Source organism: Rhinolophus sinicus, chromosome 11 (genome assembly GCF_057876585.1).
Source record: "Rhinolophus sinicus isolate RSI-liver-muscle chromosome 11, RSI-T2T, whole genome shotgun sequence".
Classification (NCBI taxonomy): domain Eukaryota; kingdom Metazoa; phylum Chordata; class Mammalia; order Chiroptera; family Rhinolophidae; genus Rhinolophus; species Rhinolophus sinicus.
The window spans coordinates 15,739,187-15,761,751 of NC_142511.1; the positions used below are offsets into that span (position 1 = coordinate 15,739,187).

Below are 22,565 nucleotides of genomic sequence, written 5' to 3' on the forward strand. Positions count from 1 at the left end.
AAGATTTTGCGAGGCTGGTGGAGGACCAGTCTGTTTTCTGACGGGTCTGCTAGCCTCTTCCACAAACACAGGTGTGGCCATGCCTCAGTCGCTCCTGTATTGTCAGAGCACAGGGCCACGGGGAGAGTGCTTGTGGGATGAGTCACACAGAGTCTGGAGCCTTGCTTCTTGGCGAAGCTGAAACTTTGAGCCCTTAAGTTTTGACCAGTGCAGGGCCTCAGGCATCCATTCTGTGTTTTTCCCATTGCCCCGCCCTGATGAACTGCTTTTCCTGTGTTGCCTGTCTATCAGACTTGCGCACCGATCTAGTGGCAAAGTGCCCAGGGAAGTCTTTCCATAGAATTTTCCTTCCTCTTCCCATCTCCCTATCATCTTTACTCACATGTATTTTTCTGTTGTATAACTTACCTTTTAATTTCTCATAATTACCAGGGCACCTGTTTTCCCTTCCCACTTCTTTATCTCCTAACACCCTTTCTGCTTTGGCCACCAGCAGTTGCCTCACACTTTCTCTATTCCCTGTTGGAAGACTCCTGTTCCACTGTAAGCTTTGGTAGGTGGGTTGAGAAGAGGTCACTGAGAAAGGACACTGTCTGTGTCTGAAACGGGCTTAGTATTATGAGGAATGTAGCAGTTCTTCTTTTCCATCCTGGGCCCAGTTATGCATGGCTTTCTTCTCACTCCACCAAGAAGACGTCCCCTCAGTGTAAGCAGGGGCTGAATGACAGTTTACTCCCTGGAGGAGGAGCCTTGTTCCCACTCTGCTCTCAAGAACACTGGCAGCCAGGTATGCTCTTCCCGGCAGGAGGTTGGAAGCCCCTGGCTGGACCAAGAAACCAGACTGAAGATGAGACGTCTGGTTTCCTCAACACGGGGCGTAGCTGATTGCCCGCCAGTGAAGTCTACAGTCTACATGCCCCTCTCATGTCACAAAGCTCTCAGTCAGCATTTAGTATCACACCCTGGAACGTGAATAGGTAGCCAAGCGTCACCCTGCATTATACCCTAATGGGAACCTCAGAGGCCACCAGAATGACAACAAAGCAGCCTGGAAGACAGAGACCCTGCAGGGTGAAGAACCACCTGCCCAAAATACCATCCTCTGAGTCCCAGAGATTAAATGTATATATGTATATATATCTCCTCCGTAAAGGAATTGATTCCTTTTAAAAAGGAACATACTCTAAGAAATTAAAAACATGATATCAGAAATGGAAAACATAACAGATAGGTGGGAAGAAAAAATTAAGAAAATCTCACCAAAAAATGAAGTAATGAAACATGGGAGGTGGGAGATAAAATTAGAGGGCCAGACCAGGATGTTTAACGTCTGAATAATGGAAGTTCTAAAAGGAGTGAACAGAGGAAGCAGAAGGTATAGGAAATTTGAGAAAATATCCCAGAACTGATGAGGTCCTAAATCAAAAAGCCAAGGTATGATAGATACACATACTGTGTTTCCCCAAAAATAAGACCTAACCGGAAAATAAGCACTCGCATGATTTTTCAGGCTGCTCGTAATATAAAATAAGACCTACCGTATTTCCCCGAAAATAAGACCGGGTCTTATATTAATTTTTACTCCAAAAGATGCATTAGGGCTTATTTTATATTACGAGCATGCTGAAAAATCATGTAGTGCTTGTTTTCCGGTTAGGTCTTATTTTCGGGGAAACATGGTAGACACACCCTGGGGCTTTACGGCATGGAAGCTGGTGCCTCTGATGGAGAGGAGATTGTTGGACCAGGAATGCTGTTGGCTTCTCTTAAACAAACGAAGGAATATTCAGTTCTTCCAACTGCATATATAATAGCACTTAATATAATGTGCATGTATAGTCAAACTATGTGCATGTACAGTTTTGATTTCAATAATGAAAACTATGGTTAAAAGTAATAGTTGTTCATGAAAGAGAAAATCTGCACTACCAACAAATCTGAGAACATCCTAAAATTCTTTTAAGCAGGAAATGTGTTGCAACACATTGAGCAAAAGGAAAAAGTATGTACGTACATAGTCCATTAGGATGTTCGGTGGGGTGCGTCCCTTGAGGATCTAGTTGCCTTATTGCCCTGATGCTAACTGTGATTCATTCCATTTATAGGTGAGAAACAGGGCGTAGTCCCCATGGCTGGGCTGCTGCCCAAGCGCTGGGTCCTGCCAGACTCCCGGCGGTCTTTCATCACAACTCTCTTTCGTTGATCTTGTGCAGGACAATCACGGAAACAGTGTGCACCTGGGCATTTTCTTTATGGGGATTTTCGTGAGAAACAGAATTGGAAGACAAGCAGTCATACACAGGTAGTCTTATTTGCCCTTTTTTCCTTTTTCCCCTTATAGGGACTCTAGGAAAACCCACTGATTATGTGAAAGTTATACAAATGGGCTAAGAGTCAGACTGCCAATCAGAATTGAGCTTTTCTCAGCTCAGTTCAGATCAGCCTCTGTGGGAGTTAAGTGGTTCTGGTGAAATTCATCTCCTGGAGGCCTGTTTGGGGGTGGGGTGTAGGGGAAGATTTATTCCCTCCTGACTCCAGGAAATGCATTGTTGAACCCCACTGAGCCAGGAGAATGGGAACTAAATTTTATGAGTCTGGTTGGAAACAGGTTCTCCGGTCCTTTCCTGCTGATTACCTGTGCTGGGATATCCATGACCAGTCATTAAACTCAAACAGGCTTCTTCCCATTGACCTGCACCCTCTGCCTAACGACAGGTGTGAGAAGAATGCAAGCTAGTTTTTATATTCACCAAAGGGAATTAGTTTTGAAGGTGTGTTTTGAAAAAGCCATCGGTTTGTGGCACGTTTTAAAACTGGTATTTTTTATTGTATTGACACTTTCACCCTCTTTTCCGTTTAACATGAGTTGGACCAGTATAGGGGGTGTGGCAAAGTGTCCCCTCCATTAAATGTCAGTGAGCTTGCTTTGTACTGCTGCCCACGATTCCATGTCTCTACGACCTAAAACATTACATGCTTGCTTTTATTTACAAGGGAATATGGCCAGTTGTATATTGGAAGAACAGCTTTCTGTGCATGCGTCTGACAGGCAGAGCTATGCACCTAGGGCAGATGGTCAAAGACACATCTTAGAGGGGAAGCACAGTCTACATTCTGGAAGCAAATTGCCGTCAGCCATGTCCTCTGATCAGCTGTTGCCACAGATCATTTTGAGAAAATTTTCCCCAGCAAAAGCTTCCTAATTGGCTTTTTTCTTCCCTAGGTCCCTACCCTGCCATTATTTTTGTCCATTTATTTGCTCTTGCTCTTTGAATAGAGACGTTATTGAAGTGGGAGTGGGGAGAGAGAGAGGGCCACAGAATAAAATTTGACTTTGAGATATAGTCAGTCAACTCCAGTATGCCTACGACAAATGTTAAATTAATTGAGTAAAATATAGAAACATGTGCAGAGTTGTAACTGTAAAATTTTATGCCCATTTAAAGCTCTCCAGAATTTTTGTCCCTCCCCGTTCTCCATAACTAAATTAATGCTTCATTTTTGTTTTCCTTGAGCCTGAAGAAGCAGGCAGGTCTTACATTATAGTTGTCAAGGTTAAATAGATGAAAACAACCATTTCAAAGTTTGCTGATCGTAAGCCACTCTCAGTTTCTTTGAAACTTTTCAATCGTCTTGCTCTAGCACTTAACCTTGAAAGCCCTGCAAGGTGGGAATTTACTTCTCCTGTAAGGTCATGTTAATTGTGCCACTAGATGAAGTTCTGTGGTCGAGTGAGGAGTGGATTCAGAGTTTTGGCAGTTGATTTGAAGGAATGGAGCCAGAGGAAACCAAATATGTCTTATCTCTAGAGACCTTCACTGAGGAGCATGTAGCTAGCGTCCACGTAGATGTAATCTGACGGACCTGTACGTCGGCAGACAGCTGTGCTGGGCACCTGTAGCGATCATGGCCCCAGCAGATGCACGTAAACACAGTTGGTATTGGTGTCATGGAAAGGTGACTGTAGGAGAATCTGGTATAGAAGTCATCCATCCCCAGCGATCAGAGTGAATGTGGCTGAGGCATGTCCTCATTTGTGCCCAAATTGCCCCATCTCCAGAGTAGGAACAAAATCGCTGCCTTGTGTACCTTCGGGAGTTGATAAAAGCACCATGCTCCGTACAGGTGGGAGGCAGTATTATCACTTTTCATTCTTTCAGCAAACATTCATTGCATGCTGTGTGCCAGGTACCTGGCTCAGTGCTTGGAATACAGAGCTGACGAAAGCCGAATCTCCACCCGAGGCATGAGGCCTATGGTGTAGTTAGGCATCTAGTCACAGAAATAAACACTTGTAATGTACCGTGGTAACTGATAAAGGACGACACGTGGTTGTGGATGGTTGAGGAGGAGGGAGGGCTTCCTGGAAAAGGGGTCCCCTGGGCTGAGTCTCGAAGGAATCCTCCAGGCAAAGGTAGAAGTGTAATACGTACAGGCATGGTGGAGTGAAGTCAGTGGGCGGGAATTATAGGTTGGGGCACGAGTGAAGGGTAGGTTGTGGTGAAAGATGGTTAGAAATTGGCTGCAAGTAGAATAGGAAGCAGGAGTTTCCCTTCCCTTGTCTGGTCGTTATTTCTGTGTATCTCATGCTAGATAAGATAGGTCTCCATGAGGAAAGAGAAGGAGAGTGTGTGTGTGTGTGTGTGTGTGTGTGTGTGTGTGTGTGTGTGTATTTTCACAAAAATGTAAGCACATTAATACTCACCCCCTAGGCACTTTTTTTCCTATGTGGCATAATTAATAATGTACATTGCAACACAGAATCTACGTGGATTCTTCAGCCTAGATTTTGGGAAACACGTGACTTAAATAATGTGCTCCTCCATGATTAAAAGCCAGGATCATGGGAAATACTTTGTCCGTTTGGAACTGTGAAAAACAAGGCAGCAGAAAGCCATTGCAAATTTTCCTTGTAACTAACCAGAAAGGAAACAATACTTGATGAACAACGGTATCTGGACATAGTTCATGTAGGACTTTTAGCTATTTCAATAGATGCAGGTTGCATTTTCTGTACTTTTCTGCCTTGAGAGAAGGAACGTGGAGCTTTTAAAAACATAGTTAATCATAATTTGTAAAATTAGACTCAGCAGTAGCAGATGACCCTCCCGTGCAGGTTTAGAACTGCATGGACTGGCTTGGGGCAGACACCGCTGCATTTCTTTTGACCAGGTGGAACGACATCGGGAATATCACTCATACCAAGTCGACTATTCTAGTGGAGCTCATCAACAAGGAGGAGACCGCACTCTTTCACACGGTAAGCGAGATGGACAAAGGCAGGGCCCAGCAGGCAGCTCGCTGTTTGACTTCTCAACTCGTAAGATCCTTTCCTTGCTCACCGTTATCTTGAGAGAATAAACCTTCTGTTGAACTGATACCTTTCCAGTACTTGCCCAGGGCTGTTGTCACTCGTTTTGGGGTAGTGGTGGTGATTTCATGTTCAAAACGCCAGCTTTCCGAGCTGAGTTTTGACTCTCAGATTTAGAGATTTCCTCCACCCGCCTTGTTTGTGATCGATCACGGTGTCTGGTGGGCCTCGATCCCCAGCACTCTAATTACAGCCCTCATCAAGTAACCCCTGATTATGTTGCTGACTGCCCTGGGTTTTCTTTCCCATCGTAGCCCAAGCCTCATCTGAAGTCAGCTGAGTGATTGCCCTTCTGTTGAGGGCCTCCCCGAGAGCCAAGGCTGTTCATGCATCTCACTGCCTCTCATTTACTGATGCTTGGTGTTCATTCCATGCTCTGCCTCGATTCATTTATTTATTCTTAATACGCTGGGTTTGGAATTCTGTGAAGACAAGCCAGTGCATCAATGTAACCCCAGCGCCTTGGGCATCAGGGATTCTTTAGCAGACAGTCTTGTCTGTCCCCCTTTGGCGAACGTCATAGGCATGGCAGCCGCTGAATTTCAGCGTGATGGTTTGTGGCTCAGGGTGCTATTTTGTGCTTGACATGCAGGGAGGAAGGGATGTGTCCCTGTTTAGAGGAATCTTAGCGCACTGCATACACAATCCAACAACTACTTATTGTTTTCTCTGTCTCTTCATTCCCAAGGATGATATTGAAAATGCCAAGTATATTTCTCGGTTGTTTGCTACACGGCACAAGTTTTACAAACAAAACAAAATCTGCACTGAGTAAGTACCCATATAATCCTCCCTCCCACTGGATGGCTTGGTCAGACTGAATTCATGTGTTTCAGGGCTGTCGTAGATTGCTTTTTGCATTCACTCTTTCCCCTCATTCCTTCTGGAAGCTAAAGGAGTAAGCGAAAGTCGGGCAGGCGAAAGCCCTTTAATGATGAAGCGTGTGTGGCGTAGCACTGCGTATACCTAGAAACAAAATAATTCCCAAATTGACTGTGAGTGCTTGACTGCCTGGATGGGTTGGCTCATATTAGTGCCTTTCCAACCTCTGCTATGAGTGTGGAGTTGCTGAGCCGTTGCCCAATTTGCCAGGGCGCCCCTTCGTGTCAGATGTGGAGGCTGTTCAGAAGCGTGTAACACAGTGACGAGCCAACTTGAAAGAGAAGAAGCTCCTGTCATCCTCAGCCCCATGTCGCTTACACAGTTGGGTAACCCTGCGTGTGCGTATGGGTCATGTCATCTGCCTGTAAATGAGAGGCCAGGGTAATTAGAGGAAGACTTGGAAGACACTAATAGATGTCACAAATCCGTGCGTGTGTTTTAAATTTAATTTGGAAATAAAGATGATAAAGGGAGTCTGATGAGGGAACTTACATGTGACCTGACCTTCGGTATGGCGTGCTGGGCCTCACGCTATCGTTGCCTTTACCTGGGTTGCCTTCAAAAGGTGTCCCTCAGCAGAGCACATCAGCGGTTGGGGCGCCCAACGTGTTTAATTTTGTTTCAAAGAACTTCGGGGATGTAAATGCAAGAGAAGAACCGCTTTTTCACTCCCCCAGTGGACACATCCAAGAGTGTCGCAGTATTGTCCTAACGCCGTTCCTGCTGAAGAGTGCGGTTTAGAACTGCATCATCAGGTCCTGCCAGACTTTTTTCTCTCCGTGATGGAGGCTCTTTCAAACCAGTCACTGCAATCGGTCACTGTCAGAGTCTGAAAGTATATTTGATAATAACAGATCTGCCAGCAAAGTTTGCAAATGTAAGTTGGAAGAGCACCGATCAGGGAGTGGCCCGTTAAGTAACCAGATCTAGCGTAGGGACGCAATGCCGGTGCACACGCCATTCTTTTGAACAGATCCCCTCGAGGTCATTTCATTGCAGGTCTACTTTGATTTGTGAGGGTATCTTTGACATGAACAAGAATTCTGTAGTGAACTTCTGTAGGATGAATTAAAGAAAACTATTTTGAGAAGTGTAAAATTCTGGTTTGACCATATCTCAACGAGTGGCATTATTATAAAATTTGCGGATTATTTGTATTTCTTTTGTGGTCTTTTCTTCGAATATTTAGTAGACATCATGTGTTAGTCTAAAACTAAGGAAATTATATTTTTTCTTTCTACTTTTGTAATAACCATTCCTTTCTTCTTCCTAACCTGATAAAAGTGGGGACTATCTTAAAAGTACACACACACACACACACACACACACACCATACCACACCACATACAGTAAATTCTGTATACAGTTTCAGAGTTTCAGCACAGGCTACATTAAGACCTGGGAGATACCTCTGGAGTTTTATGAAATTAGCATCATCTTAACAGCATCCATCTCCAGAGGTCTCCACTCTGACTTTTAAAAGATTGCCATTGATGTTTTGTTTTGTTTTTCCTAACAGCGTCACTACTTGTCACCTGCAGATACAGTTTCAGGGAGTGGTTCCCATATTTCTTGGCTTGGGGAGAAAAAAATTGGCGGAGGGGAGAGGAAAAGATGTTTAACAATAGGTCTAATAATATTGTATTTGGCCAGTTAAAAAAAAAAATCCAATATAACTATATTGTTTCCATCATTTCATTAAAAAAAAAAAAAAAATCTTATCACCAAAAAGGTAGCAAAGACTAAATATCAGAATATTTGGAGAGCACTTTGAATGGAAGATTAATTGCACATTTTCTAATTTTAAGGCCAACAAAATTTGAATTGATCCACTTTTCTACCTAACATTTTAGCTTGATGGAAAACCTTATATATTCTTTTTAAAAAAAAATGATTTCAGTGAGGATGGGGGAAAATTTTATTCTGGAATTTGTACTTGTTTCTCAAAGTCACCTTTGATTTCAGGTCTCAAGAATTTGATAATACTCTGTTCCCACTCATTTTTATCTCTACATTAAAAAAAAATTCATGTTGATTCTGTCTGGAAAGGATCCTATCTGATGAATATTTGCAATATGTATTTTCTTCATTAAAAGTACCTTTATACCTCAAAAATATTTATTTTATTTTGGATTTTCATTTCATTGGCAGGATCTTAAAAATATGTTTTGTTCTTTTTTTTTTATTATGAAAGTTCTTACACTTGTACAAAGGTAAAAAAAGAAAACAATTTTTTAAAATCAGTGTAATGGTGAACTGTTTCAGTCTTGCTTATTTCCCTCATCTTTCTTTAGAAATAAGCTTTATCCTTCTAATATTGCTTTGCAAAACTTATTAAAATATTGTATGTCCCAAACATTTTGAAAATAAAAGAGGAATTCAGAATTGTTCTTAACTTTACCACGCAGAAATAATGTCTGTTTTGTTATAAGTTTTACCCATCTTGTCTATTTTCTCCTCTTCCTCTCATCTATCTGGTCTTCTTGTACCTGGTAAATAGTAATAACCACCCTCCTTTTTGCAACTTTTCATGTAGACAATCAAATTCTCCACCCCCGATCAGACGCCAACCCACTTGGAGCCGATCCTCTCTGGTATGTATGAAATACTCAGTAACCAAGTCGTCTGACTATTGGGGATGGAGTGTCCTTTTGTTGCTCATTTGAAGGGAGAGGTGACTAGGGTATTATGACCAGGTAAGATGTGGTGAGAACACAGAGGGGCATCAGTCTGCCAAGCAGGTGTGAGGCACATCCATCTTTTTCCCACTGGTGCCCGTGCACGTCCATCACTTTTCTAAGTATGACTCAAGGTTCATCCCCCCACCCCCATCCCCTTATTCCAGGCTGATGAGACCATGTTCCTTCATCTTGCACCCTGCTGTTTCTATCGACTTGTTTGCATCTGTTGTTTTGTCCCTGTTTCTGGTTGTTGCATGTAGATGTGTCTTCATATATAAGCCCCACACATTCTTTTGTGTTCACTGCCATAGATAGAGCTTAAGAAACTAGTCAGAAATGCTTTTTAAATGAACAGAAAATGAATGAGCCTGGTCTCAGGTAGAGTATTCGGTAGGGAAGATTAATTGCACATTTTCTCATTTTAAGGCCAACAAGATAGGAATTGATCCACTTTCTACTTAACATCAGCTTTTGGTTTGTTTTTTTAACTGTTCTTTTCACCATGTGCATAAGGAAACACAGCTCTAATTTTAATACATGTGTTTGTCTTAGGCTGTGTTCTATTTTGAGGATTACTTGAGGGTGATATAATGCAAAGGTGTGGAAGACTTGGTTTCCTTTAAAGTTTTCTACTTGTTTTAATTCATAATTCTTTTAGATTATGACTTTTTTACACATAATCAAAATAATGTGACCTTTTAGTTTTTCATGGTGAACAGTTCCTTCGAGTTGAGAGAAGAATAAAATTGAATTTGTCTTCATATACAATGTATGTAGGATATAGAAGTGTTGTATATGTTTAACTTGTCTTTCAAAAGGAAAGTTTTGAGGAATTTTTTTTCCTGGAAAATGCATAGACATGAACTAGAATCCTAGAGTTGGGCCATTAATATCATCACATAATTCCTGAGAACCCACATGAGGATTATTAATCTTGACACTATATACAGTATCTCACAAGTGGCCCTGGCCTTACAGACCTAGGGGTCACTTTGCACTTTTTCTCTGGTGCACCAGTAGATTCCTTCGTGGCACTGGTTTCTTTGTTAATTACTCCTTTGTTAATTTTATTTTTCTTTTCCCTTCTTTAGAGTCCACATGTCTTTTTAAATTAGTGAGATAATTTTTCATTTATAAAGTGCTTTAAGGCTATCTTGTGATCTGATCTCATCCTAATTATCTAGAGCAGATACAGAGACATTCCTATTTTATGTAGATGAAGAAAGTCTGTAGGAAGCCAGATTCATGGCTTCTCCCTTTCCTCTGCCCTTTAGGATTAAACCATTTCACCAAGGGTTGCTAGGGATGAGTACGAGGAATACCAGATAACATTGTCTCCTTTTGGCTTCCTTGCTGATAACCAGGACAACTGATTGCTGTTTTTCTCTTGCCCATCTGCTGCCTATATCATGGTGTCGAATTCGTTTCTGTATTAGCAGGTCTGGAAGGAAATAGAATAACATATTGGAATATATAGGAGATGGAATAAATAATATAATATAATCCTGATATGGTGTTGGAAGGGTTAGTTATTACTGTCCTTTGCCTGTATACCTATGCCAGTTCGTCAATGAATGGTTCCTGACTTATTGGATTTTCTTTCTTTTCTTTTTTTTTTGTCATAAGCAAGAGAAGTCAGTGAGCCAATTTGCCTTGCCATGTATTTCTGTTCCCTTGTAGGAATCCCTCCCCGCAGGGTATTTTTTTTTTCTTTTTTTTCTTAAAGTCTAAAACTGGCTACCCAATGCTGGAAAAATTGAGTTGAATTTTGTGTTACCAAGAAGAGGAAAAATATTTTTAAATTGCAACACAAAAACCAGCCAAAGGGAGATTTGGGAATATTTAGGGGAACTGATATAGCACCTTTCCTTTTCCTTGGTACCCTAAACTACTTTCTTAGATTAATTTCAATTCTTTAGTTCTTCTCCCCTGATTGTTTGTAATTTTTGGATCCCTTGTCTTCATTACCTTCTTCATTTGCCCATTTGATACTGAAACATTACTTGTAGCAGAGGTGACGGTAGATGAGTTATTTACACAGCCTCAAACTCTGGGGGTTGTTCTTCTGTTGAGGGATACTGAGAAAGTGTGACCCCTGCTGGCTTTGGGATTTTTTGGCTTGATTCTCAGCTTCTCTCCGAAAGCGGTAACATTTCAACTAATACCTCTAAGGCTAATTTTAAAATAATCAAATAGAAATATAAGAGATCACCCTGTTTGGTGATTCATAAGTTTAAAGTTTCAAATTTTTAACATCAAAACTCTTTGAACAAGTTTCCATCTGGAACCTCAATATATTAAAAAATGGATCATGTTTGAGGTAGGGGGAGGGAGGAGACTTGATTTGATTGACAGGAAGCTGAGACCTACTGAGGTTAAATGTCTTGCTCTGGGTCACATTAGCAACTAATCATATTTCCTTTGTTGGCTCACCAGATATTGAACCCACTTAAGCATGTTTTTGTTGTTTTGTTCTTTAAAAATTGTACCCGCCTCTGCAGTAGGAAGTTATTCAAATTGAGTCTAAAATGGCCATTTTTAGGAACCTTATGGAAAAGATTCTTCACTGAAGAGGTAGATGATTGAGCTGGATTCTCTGTAAGGTCTTTCCACACGTGGTTCTGCAATGAGAGGGTCACTCTGTGGTCTTCAGAACTTAAACAGTCATTGTTGTCGGTCACGTTCAGATTTTTATGTCAACTTGCCCAGCCTAACACTACCCCGTCCCTATTTGAGGCGATGTGGCACTGTGAGCTGGGGTCCTCGGTGCAGCTATGACGATGTATCTGAGCTTGTGGCTCCAGGAGCGAGCCAATTTTGAATAGAATGAAACCTGGTTCCTCCTTATTCTCGTTATTTGTCAGGTGGAACATGATAATATATGTGTTCTGTGTTATTCCTTTTACAAAAAAAGAGCACTGGGAGCTTTGCAAGTATATTAGAAAATAAATTATAAACCGATGCGGTCCGTCATGTTGATTGCAGCCTCTTTCTTGTCTTGAACCAGCCTCCTTACTTCTCCCTCCTCGCTTCTCCAGCCCTACACTTAGTGATGAGAGAAGAGGGTTGGGTCAAGGGGGGGGCAGGAGGAGCAGTGGGACTTCCCTGCAGATGAGGGTGACTGGTGGGGACTGTCATGTGCTCGGCTGGCTCTCCGTGAGAGTGGACAGCCATTTGTGCCAAGACCTTTGCACCTGTGCTGTGTTCTCTGTTTCAGCCCCGGCAGCAGCCGTACATCTTGCCTCCCATGCACGTCCAGTGTGGCGAACACTACTCAGAAACACACACTTCGCAAGGTAAGTCTGGTTTGCCATGTTCCCTTCCTAAGACAAAAAGTTGGGTATGGGTCAGAGTAAAAGAAGCCTTTCTTTTTTTTAGATGACAGTGATGCTATCATTTTTAATCTTGTCATTATCTGAATGGCAGCAGGCAGCAGCTTCGATTTCTGAAAGGCCTAGAATATCGTTTATCCCTGAAAAAAAAAAAAGTTCCCTGGAACTGGCTGCAGAGGGAGTTGGGAGAAGGCAGTGAGCAAGTCCCTTCTCTCCTCCCTCTCGTAAGTGGGCTTAGAGAAGAGAGTGACAGCCAAACCCGATAGAATACACTTTACCCTCATTGCCAATATGAGAAAGCTTTTAACTGTCAATCATGTTTTCATGGTGACTGAATACAGGTCCCCATAATAATTGAAAAAATACACAAATAATCTCAACCCATCATTTTAGCCATTGGTTCTCATCTCTCTCACCAGCCCCTTTTTCCGTGCACTTGTTATTGCCTCAGAGTAAATTTTCCACTCCTCTTTTTTAACTCCCAGGCAAAATGTGTGGGGGAAAAAAACTATTTCAATAATGATTATAATAATAAAACAATTAACATTTATAGAGCAATTCTTCTTCTTAAGCACCTGCAGGATAGGGTTTCACTTAATTTTCAAACTAAACCTACGAGATAGGTATTACTATTATTTCCATTTTACAGATTCAGAAATTGGGATACAAAAAAAGGGTCTTGGAGGAGCTTGAATGTAAAAATTGGTGTCTTGATCCTCAAGCCAGTGAACTTAACCGTGATACTAACTGCATCTCAAAAAGGGATGGGATTAAACGTTGAATGTTTACAATGTTAAATGCATAATTAGTTTCTATGTTGTCATATGAATGTCTCTACACTGTCAAAGTGTGAGCATGAAAACTAACCTAATTAAGACTACTTAATAAGACGCTATTTTTTATAAGAGACTAGCAAGATTACCCTGCTTCTGCGGGAAGGCACCAAACCCCATGAGAGGTGGATAAATGCAACCTTTGTGTCCATTCTGGTTTTTCTTGACTGTCTCATTGCTTCTGGTCCGTGACCACACCCCTTCTCATCAGGCTGCTGAGTGTTTTTATTCACCTCTACTGTGTTTCACCTTTCCGGCTTTTGCCTTCCTCTACTTTGCTCATGCTTAAATCTGCAGTGTGAGCGTGATGTACTTCGCCCACAGAAACGTGTTTTGGCAAGTGGTTGCTTTCCTAGGAGAGGGGTGTGTGTGTGTGTGTGTGTGTGTGTGTGTGTGTGTGTGTGTGTGTGTGTGTTTCAGGAACACTGGACACCAAGAATGGGTTTGACTTTACAAATCTGCTTTTTGTCTTTTTAAGTACCTCTTTTAAACTATTACTAATTTTTATGTGAGTTGGCCCCAATGATGAAACACCAATTTTAAAGGAGAGTTTCAGGCAGTGGTTAAAAGAACTCCTGATTCTTATTTGCCCATTGGTCGCTGTTCAGAACCAGCTAGCCAGGCACGCTGACATCCCGACTACATTATTTGTCTTGTGCCTGTATGGACACTCCGCTGTCCCTCGGGTAAAGGGACCTTTCCCATTGTAGTCAGGAAGATCAGCTCTAAGTACACAATAACTTCCAATCTATTGCCCTATTAACGTTCTTGGCTTTCAGTCCTGTTGCTGAGCCCTGAACAAGTGGACAGACAGGTCTATCCAACATGACTGCTATTCTTGGTCCCTGATTTCAAAGCTCATGGCGAAATCAAGAACTTACCAAGGCAATATATATTCCAAATGGTCATTGCCTTCTTTGTTTAGGCTCACTTTTCCTTTTCAGTATGCTTTAGAATGTTCCTTTTGTATATGACTATCTCATCCAAGTAAAGTTCAGTTTTTCTGTGGAACTTGTGGGCAGAGACCATGGGATTGTACTTGTTAGGACTTCTTTAGATGAAAAAATCTCCCCCATGAGTGTGAGGGCGACCTTAGTTGGAGCAGGATGGAGTGGAGGTTCACGTGCCTTTGTTTGATTTCTTGTAGACAGCATTTTCCACGGGAACGAAGACGCCTTCTATTGCAACTCGCACAACAGCCTGGACTTAAATTATTTAAACGGCACCATCACTAACGGCAGCGTGTGTAGCGTTCACAGCATCAACTCCCTGAACTGCTCCCAGAGTTTCATTCAGGCGTCTCCCGTCTCTTCCAACCTCAGTATCCCTGGGAGTGACATCATGCGGGCTGACTACATCCCCAGCCACCGGCACAGCGCCATCATCGTGCCATCTTACCGGCCCACGCCCGATTACGAGACAGTCATGCGCCAGATGAAGAGGGGGGTCATGCATACAGACAGCCAGAGTCAGTCTCTGCGCAATCTCAACATCATCAACACCCATGCCTACAACCATCCGGAGGAACTGGTGTACAGCCAGCCCGAGATGCGGGAGAGGCACCCCTACACTGTCCCGTATGGACCACAGGGGGGCTACAGTAACAAACTTATCGGTCCGTCTGACCAGATAAACCCAAAGAGTAATTCGGTGCCCAGCAAGCCGGGGGCAAGTGCCATCTCACACACGGTGAGCACCCCAGAGCTGGCCAACATGCAGCTCCAAAGCACCCACAACTACAACACAGCCCACATGCTCAAAAACTATCTCTTCAGGCCGCCGCCCCCATACCCACGGCCCCGCCCTGCCACCAGCACCCCAGACCTGGCCAGTCACCGCCACAAGTATGTCAGTGGCAGCAGCCCCGACCTGGTGACCCGCAAGGTGCAGCTCTCAGTGAAGACCTTCCAAGAGGACAGCTCCCCGGTGGTGCATCAGTCTCTGCAGGAGGTGAGCGAGCCCCTCACGGCCACCAAGCACCATGGCACGGTGAACAAGCGCCATAGCCTGGAGGTCATGAACAGCATGGTGCGGGGCATGGAGGCGATGACGCTGAAGTCACTCAATATCCCCATGGCTCGTCGCAACACGCTCCGGGAGCAGGGGCCACCCAAGGAGGTGCCAGGCGGCCACGAGGTTCCCCAGCTGCCCCAGTATCACCACAAGAAGACTTTCTCTGATGCCACAATGCTGATCCACAGCAGCGAGAGCGAAGAGGAGGAAGAGGCTGCAGAATCGGTGCCGCAGATCCCTGGGCTCCGAGAGAAGATGGAGTACAGTGCCCAGCTGCAGGCGGCCTTAGCCCGAATCCCAAACAAGCCCCCTCCTGAGTATCCTGGCCCGAGGAAGAGTGTTAGCAATGGGGCGCTGAGACAAGAGCAGGTTAGCCTTCCCCCGGCCATCGCCAGAGCCAGGGTGCTGAGGCACGGGCCTGCCAAGGCCATCAGTGTCTCCCGTGCTGACCAGCTGGCCGTCAACGGGTCCTCTCTTGGTCCATCCATCTCAGAACCCGACCTGACAAGTGTGAAGGAGCGGGTCAAAAAAGAGCCCGTGAAGGAGAGACCGGTATCCGAAATGTTCTCCCTGGAGGACAGCATTATAGAAAGAGAGATGATGGTCAGGGTAAGTGTCTTCCTCACCCAGGGCATTTGGGGGGTGGGGGACAGTTACACACGCTCGTCTACCCCTGCAGCCTCCTTTGCTCCGTGTCCATGATTCTGTTCAGAGTGTGAAAGCACACATGCTTCAGACACTGAAGAACTTGTGAGGTTATTCAGGCAATGTGTTAGGGACCTAAAGAATCCCTTGGCATTTAAACAGGTAGTATGTCATGTCATAAAAATGTGGGTTTTGCACCTAAATCTTCCATTGTCATTCATGGATTCTAGAATAATAGGTACACTTGGTACTAAGTGTACCAAGGCTTGGGTTAGGGTGTTACAGGTTGTTGAGATCAGTGTCTAGGCCAGCATTTCGTTGTTTATTCAGGGTCAAACTTCCTGTTCTGTGAGCTGCTAGGACCTTGCCTTCCTACACCTCTTGGTGTTTTGCTTTTTTCTGGAAGGAGAGCATTTCCCCCCCAATTAGATATTAAAGGAGCGACATCCGTTCAGAGCACACCTTTCTGTGTAGATCTCTGTGTCAGGATGGCCCACCAATATTGACTGGACCATGCTGTGTCCAGTTTTACCGTCAGATTTTCTTTCAGTAGGTGTTTAACACAAAGCCAGGAAAATTACAGTGAACTTGGAAGTTTGTTCTTGAGCTTCAACTCCGCGTTACGCTTAGTCTATCAAGGATTGAGGTACATGCATGTGAAAACACACGTACATACAGGCACACACTTACAACATTTGAGGATGTCTCTTATTAGACATAACTAGCCTTCTGAATATGCGTCACTCAGAAGGCACTCACGTTGTCAGAGCGCGAGTGTGCCCGTGGGACAGCAATGTGAGTTATAGCTCACAAATGAGAAAATTCCTAGGTTGTGGTTGCTACTTTAAAAAATATTTCACGACACCATCGCTGCTTGTCCTGGAAATTTTCACTCCTTTAAAAAATAAAAAATAAAAATCATTGTATTATAACTAATCAAACCCAGGTTGACTTCTCCTCTGCAGGCACCCCATCTGTACCCTGAGATAGCCAGGCTTATTTTAGGAACGCCAGGACAGTTGCAGCTTAAAACTTGCTTTGATGGAGTTCATTAGACTTCCTTCATTTATAAGTCTCTCTGATTCTCCAGTGGGGATCAACCTGAAAAGAGGGCCAACATTTTAAAGAAGCCAAGTTCTGGGTTTGGGAATCTCATCCATAATGACCTTATCTCTTTAGACAAACCTTAAGAACATTCTCAGCCTCACAATTTTGGCCATTTGTGGACTAGGACTAAGAATTTGGTTCAGGCATAATTTTTCCCACTTTTTACAAACCTAGAGGGAAATTGTGAGTAACGTGCTTGGGCCTCTGGCAAATAAAACCATTTGGCTGGGAGATGGCATGAAATGTGGGATCGGGTTGGGGGAGAGCTTTCCCAGCTTGGAAAAGGAATTCACTGGTAGGAAGGGATTTTCAAGCACCTCTTGGCCCCAAACTCCATGAACACAACTCAGCATTGTTAGACGATAAGTCTAAGCATTCTCCTTTGCTCACTTGATATTTATTGATACCTATACATGGTCCCATAGCCCCACTTGGATCATTCATCCACTTCTCTTGTTGCCTGTATTAAACAAAAGCCCGTAGCCAAGCTCATGGCATCTTTCCCTGCATAGAGCTCATGCATTATCACAAAGGAGCAAGGGGATTTTCCACTGTTTTCCCGTCCCGTCCATATGGATGACAGTGAACAGCTGATTTTACCCCTTACCTTGTACCTCAGGAGCATCATTACTCCCTGTGGATTTTTATTTCCAAATCCTGTGCACTCTGGAGTTCAGGGACTATGACCCTTGACTAATGTCCTGACCTTAGAGCAGGATTAGGAGATTCTTCAGTGGCCAGTGTGCCAGGCAAGACGGTGACAGCGCCAGTGGCACTGAAGCTGGGAATGGCTCTCCATCTTTTTTGTTTTTTTGTTTTTGAAATGAAGAAACTCACCCCAGCACCCTCCCCACATCTCAGATGCTTCTCCCCTCCCCACTAGTGGGCACTTTCACATGGCTTGTTAGAAATGAAAAAGAAGAGAAGGCTGTCAGGTCCTCTCTAGGATAAGAGAACAATGAGAAAATGTAACCACAGGGGAACTGGAGAGGGACCCGGATGGTGAGAATTTGCCCTGCGGGGCCGACTCTCCATAATTCTAGAGCTGCTTGTCTTTGATGGATGATTCCGGCCTGTTGTCGGTGATAGCCCCTCCTACTGCTGCTTTGAAGACATTTCACTGCACGTAGCCCCCTAACCCGGAATCAGCTGCAGGGAAGAGAAAAGGCCTAATCAGATCTTTGAGTTACTCATTTTTTATTTCTGGTAATGATAGGACAAGTGAGAAGGCGCAAAGAGAAAAGTTGATTACTGGGGTTTCAGTTCTCACTCGTGAGTAGTAACCTTTCCTGAGAAAGACAGGTTCGTGACTACTCACCTTAGGCCTAGTTAGGGTCACTTTCCAGAGCAGTTGGGAAGGAAGCAGAAGGACTGTTGAAGGGACCTCGGGACCATTTTTCTGAAATTACTGCTTTCTCAAAACTTTACAGAAGAGGGAAACAGATTCTGAGCTGAAGAGGTAACAGGAAAAAAAAAATTCTCCCTCACGAAAACAAACTAATAAACAAACAAAAATCCCAAAATTTAAATTCAAACCTGCCTGGGATCGAGAAGCAAGGGCCACCATTCTTAAGAGTTTTACACCTTTTGGCTGAAAGTTCATTGGTACTTTTCTCACTTTTTCACAGCTAATCCTCCTCTGAGGTGCTCCTTGTGTTTGTCTGATGGCTTGGTCCTATCCCTGGACAAAGCATCTTATCTTAAGGGCAACATCACTCAAAAGACCAGGACTCCATTCTGACTTCAGGTGGCATTGAGGGGATGAGGGGACGCGTGGAGGGGTGTAATGCCGTCCCCTCCAGCCACGATTAGAATAATCTGCTCACTCTGTGTCATCTACAAACACCATAGCTTTATCAAGACACCTCTCTGGGGAGTACATTTGTAAATGATAGAGGAAAAAATAAAGTAGCTAAAGGCTTGAAAAGAAACCGGGGAGAAAATGCCTTGTCTGTGGGAGCCAAAGGAATCTGCAAATTGGTTTCACTCCTGTCTGGATCAAAATCTGAAACTGTAAAACTCATTTGTTTGTATACTTTGTGGAGTTCCTCTGTTCTTCTGACTTCTAAGACAAAATAATTTGGGGGAGATGCTCTAATGGGGTTGCCCGAAGTGAATCAAAGGAGGTTTTCTTCATGCCTCAGTCGAGAGGACCCGAGGAAGCACAGCAGTAGGCCTAACAGCTGGAGCACGAGGAAGCATTGATCGGTGCACTTTCAGGGTGTAGGTGCAGGTGAGGGTAGAGAGGCAGTGAAAAGTCACAAAGGCCAGGGGGTAACATGCAAACCTTCCCCTAAGTGGTCTACTCAGCCCCCACCTCCGTATTCTCCCATAGCTGTGTCACATCAGTGAGGACCGCCACCATCCCTGGAGGTCATGATGTCTATTCCATCCTTTCTCTGGATGAAGCTTGAAGGGAATGCCTGGTGGGTCATCTTAGACGTCCCCAGGCTTTGGTGTCAGCCAGTTGACTAAACCACATCAGCCTTTATTCTAGGGATGACATTTCAGGGACCAGTGGTTCAATACAGGATTGACCTCCTCTGTCTTAGAATGGAAACGTGAGCAGGCTTTTCTCTTCAATTTATGTATCGAGATCTCTTAATCATGCATTAAAGAGTTTTTATGTTGTTTTTTCTTCATTTGATCTGTACGAAAGGTCCTTCCCTGTGATGGGATTAGATGATTCCTGAAACTCAGTTTCTCTTTTCCTTGTCCTGGCTTCCTTCAGCCCTTATCTTCCTAAAGTGTCTTCTTGCACAAGGCTTTTTTTCTTTTTTTTTTCTTTTTGTGAGCCACCCCCTCCCCCCATCCTGTGGAAGGTTGTATGGAGTCTTTGCTCTTACGAGTTTGTTTGTTTGTTCATTTATTCATCCATTTTTAAATAAAAGCGCAGGAGCCCGGGCTTCCTCAGGCAAGGTGGGAATTAGTGGGAAGGCTGTGTTTGAATTTGCCCTACTAATGGTGATTGTCTGCATTCCTTGGCTGGGGAGTTACAGATTTGGGGAGATTAAAACACATTCCAGCATTCTATTGGCATTATAAACAATGAAAACATGCCTTTTCTTGCTACAAGAATCTAGAGAAGCAGAAGATGGCAGGCCTGGAGGCGCAGAAGAGGCCGCTGATGTTGGCAGCGTTGAATGGACTCTCAGTGGCTCGAGTCTCAGGGCGGGAGGAGAGTCGCGTTGATGGCACCCGAGTTCCCATGGATGAGAGGGTAAGCGCTGGGCTTGTCAATCATGTGATTCTCTCTCTGTGCTCTTAGGATTCCAAAGCTCTCTCCTTGCCCAGACATGCTAACACGAAGGCCTGTTAGAGGCATTCATTCTTCCATTTGAGATGAGCAAGACCTGGTCTAACGGTGTTGTACTAAATTGGTCCCTTCCAGCATCAAACGTTTGTCAAGGGGGGTGGTAATGACTGCCTAAAGAGACCAGCTTCTGACAAGCCGTGTGGCCTCGGTCAGGTCACTCAATTTCTTCGGGTCTCTTTCCCTTTTTTTGCGAAATGAGAAAGTTAAACAATTGCTATAGCTCTCAATTTCTATGATTTTTGTGAAGGAGGATGATTTATTAGGAAGTGAGGATTTTACCCAAGCTTTTATATAGAGTTCTCTTAAGCTACTGTAGAAGTTGCATGTTAGTGTTTTAGAGGTGATGAACAGTCTTCCTTTAGTTCCTGAAATGGCATGAGGGTAACACAACAGGTTTAGAGTGCTATTAGGTTGGTGCAAAAGTAATGGCGGTTTACAGGGTTAAAAATAATGGCAAAAACCACCATTACTTTTGCACCAACCTAATAATATGAAGGTTTTAGATTCCTGCCAGTATATATGAAGTTTGGGAATGTCTCTAAAGCCAGAAGGGACGTTAGAGGGATTATTTAATCTAGTCGATACCATGTTACTGTAATTAGTAGTTTGGCCATGGGAAAAATAAAAGGAGAGGGTGTTTAATCCTCAGAACCACAAGACTGTGTACCAATAGCATCTTAAACTTTAGTTCAGTAAAAAGGACGCGCTGCATGAGTGGAGAAAAGGCTGTTACATAGTTAACGTCAATAATCTCCTTATTGCTAAGACTTGAAACAGGTGTTATAACAAAAAATGCCAATTTTGAATTTCAACTCTTACCTGGTCTCACAGATTTGTTCTGTTTAAGGCACGGGTGAGAAGGAAATTGGTTATTGGACAAGAGAAACCAGTGATATGGTTAATGATGGGCCCAAATAATCAAGCATTGGTTGCACACCTTGAAACTAAATAACCCTATCACTGTAAATATCCAAGGAAGTCTGGTTGTGGTGTTTTAGCATTGGGATAAGACAATTCTGTGCGCTGAAGGTCCATTTCGGTTGCAGTTCAGAACCTTGAAGAAGAAGCTGGAAGAGGGAATGGTGTTCACAGAATATGAGCAAATCCCAAAGAAAAAGGCGAATGGCATTTTCAGCACCGCGACACTCCCAGAAAACGCCGAGCGCAGCCGGATCCGCGACGTTGTCCCCTACGAGGAGAACCGAGTAGAGCTGATCCCGACCAAAGAAAATAACACCGGCTACATTAATGCCTCGCACATCAAGGTAAGCAGGGTAGCGTGCTGGGAAGGTGTATTGACCGATGGCTGGGTTAAAGGTCAAAATGCAGGGAGAGAAAAATGTAGGTCGGGCTGCCCCTGTGCATCTTGGCTTGTCCCCAGACCCCAAGGGAATGGTTTTGAACTTCTGGGGTTTTCTTCAAGTCAACTGGGAGGGCATGTCTATCACTGCAGAGAGAAGGAGGCCTTAGCAGCTTCTGGGAAAACCAGGTCAACTCTTGCCAAAGCTTGCTCGTGACAGCGGATTTAACTTTTTCTTCTCTCTGTGGGTTAGCACTTTCCCAAACACTCACAGGAAAAGCCAAGGATTGTCCTTTCCGGTTTGTAATGAGCAATGATGGAGACTTTGGAAGTCAGAGGCATTGTCTAACTGTCATTGATGCTTCTATGTTCCAGAGCAACAGAAACTTACCCATTCTCCCTTGTAATACTACAGGGGATGCATTTCATAGCCGAAGTCTCGAAGTTGCATGATATTTAGAAGAATGGACAAATTTAAACATAAGCCATGAATGTGTGCTTCATAATGCAACTTGCAAGATTTGCCACATATAATGCACTATTTCCATTAGTGTCATTAGATTTTTATTACTACCACAGAGACTTCAAACCTTGATAGCTCAGCATTTCATAGACTTTACAATTAGTTAGCTTAGCTTGACCCCAGTTAGAATTTAGAGTTATGGATACGTGTGTACATATAATTAAATGTTTCCTGAATGGCTTATTTTCCTCAATGTCTCTAACAGCAGAACACATTTGTTTAGAATCTCACCACTTGCTCTGCCCTCTGAAGTAGAAGAATTATTCATTTCTAATATTAAAGCAATTGTTACAGGATGGTTTTAAACAGCACGAGGTTCACATTAATAGTCTATTAGGATCAACAACCTTAGAAACCTGTTTCTGGCTTTGTCCAGAATTATTCCTTTTCTTCATTGGACTTTTCAACTGTAGCTGCATTCTTGGTAGGTTCCTTGGAGCCTCCAAAATACAGCCAGGTGTGTGCACATATATCAGTTATAACAGTTTTGATACACAATATAAAAAGTATACCATGGTTGCGTATAGTATTTTTTCACACAGAGCCCAACTATATATTTAAG

At 43.5% G+C, this 22,565-nt stretch overlaps 1 protein-coding gene across 2 annotated transcripts in view; it reads left to right on the forward strand.

The window, feature by feature from the left end:
- The window catches only part of PTPN14 (protein tyrosine phosphatase non-receptor type 14), a 149,667-nt gene that overhangs the window by 113,054 nt on the left and 14,048 nt on the right, over window positions 1-22,565 (forward strand). For both annotated transcript variants that reach the window (XM_019738101.3, XM_019738102.3), the window contains exons 8-15: window positions 2,214-2,302; window positions 5,173-5,260; window positions 6,060-6,142; window positions 8,790-8,847; window positions 12,152-12,230; window positions 14,247-15,721; window positions 19,941-20,084; window positions 21,227-21,445. In XM_019738101.3, coding sequence (XP_019593660.1) covers window positions 2,214-2,302; window positions 5,173-5,260; window positions 6,060-6,142; window positions 8,790-8,847; window positions 12,152-12,230; window positions 14,247-15,721; window positions 19,941-20,084; window positions 21,227-21,445 — 2,235 coding nt within the window. The remainder of the gene's footprint in view (window positions 1-2,213; window positions 2,303-5,172; window positions 5,261-6,059; window positions 6,143-8,789; window positions 8,848-12,151; window positions 12,231-14,246; window positions 15,722-19,940; window positions 20,085-21,226; window positions 21,446-22,565) is intronic.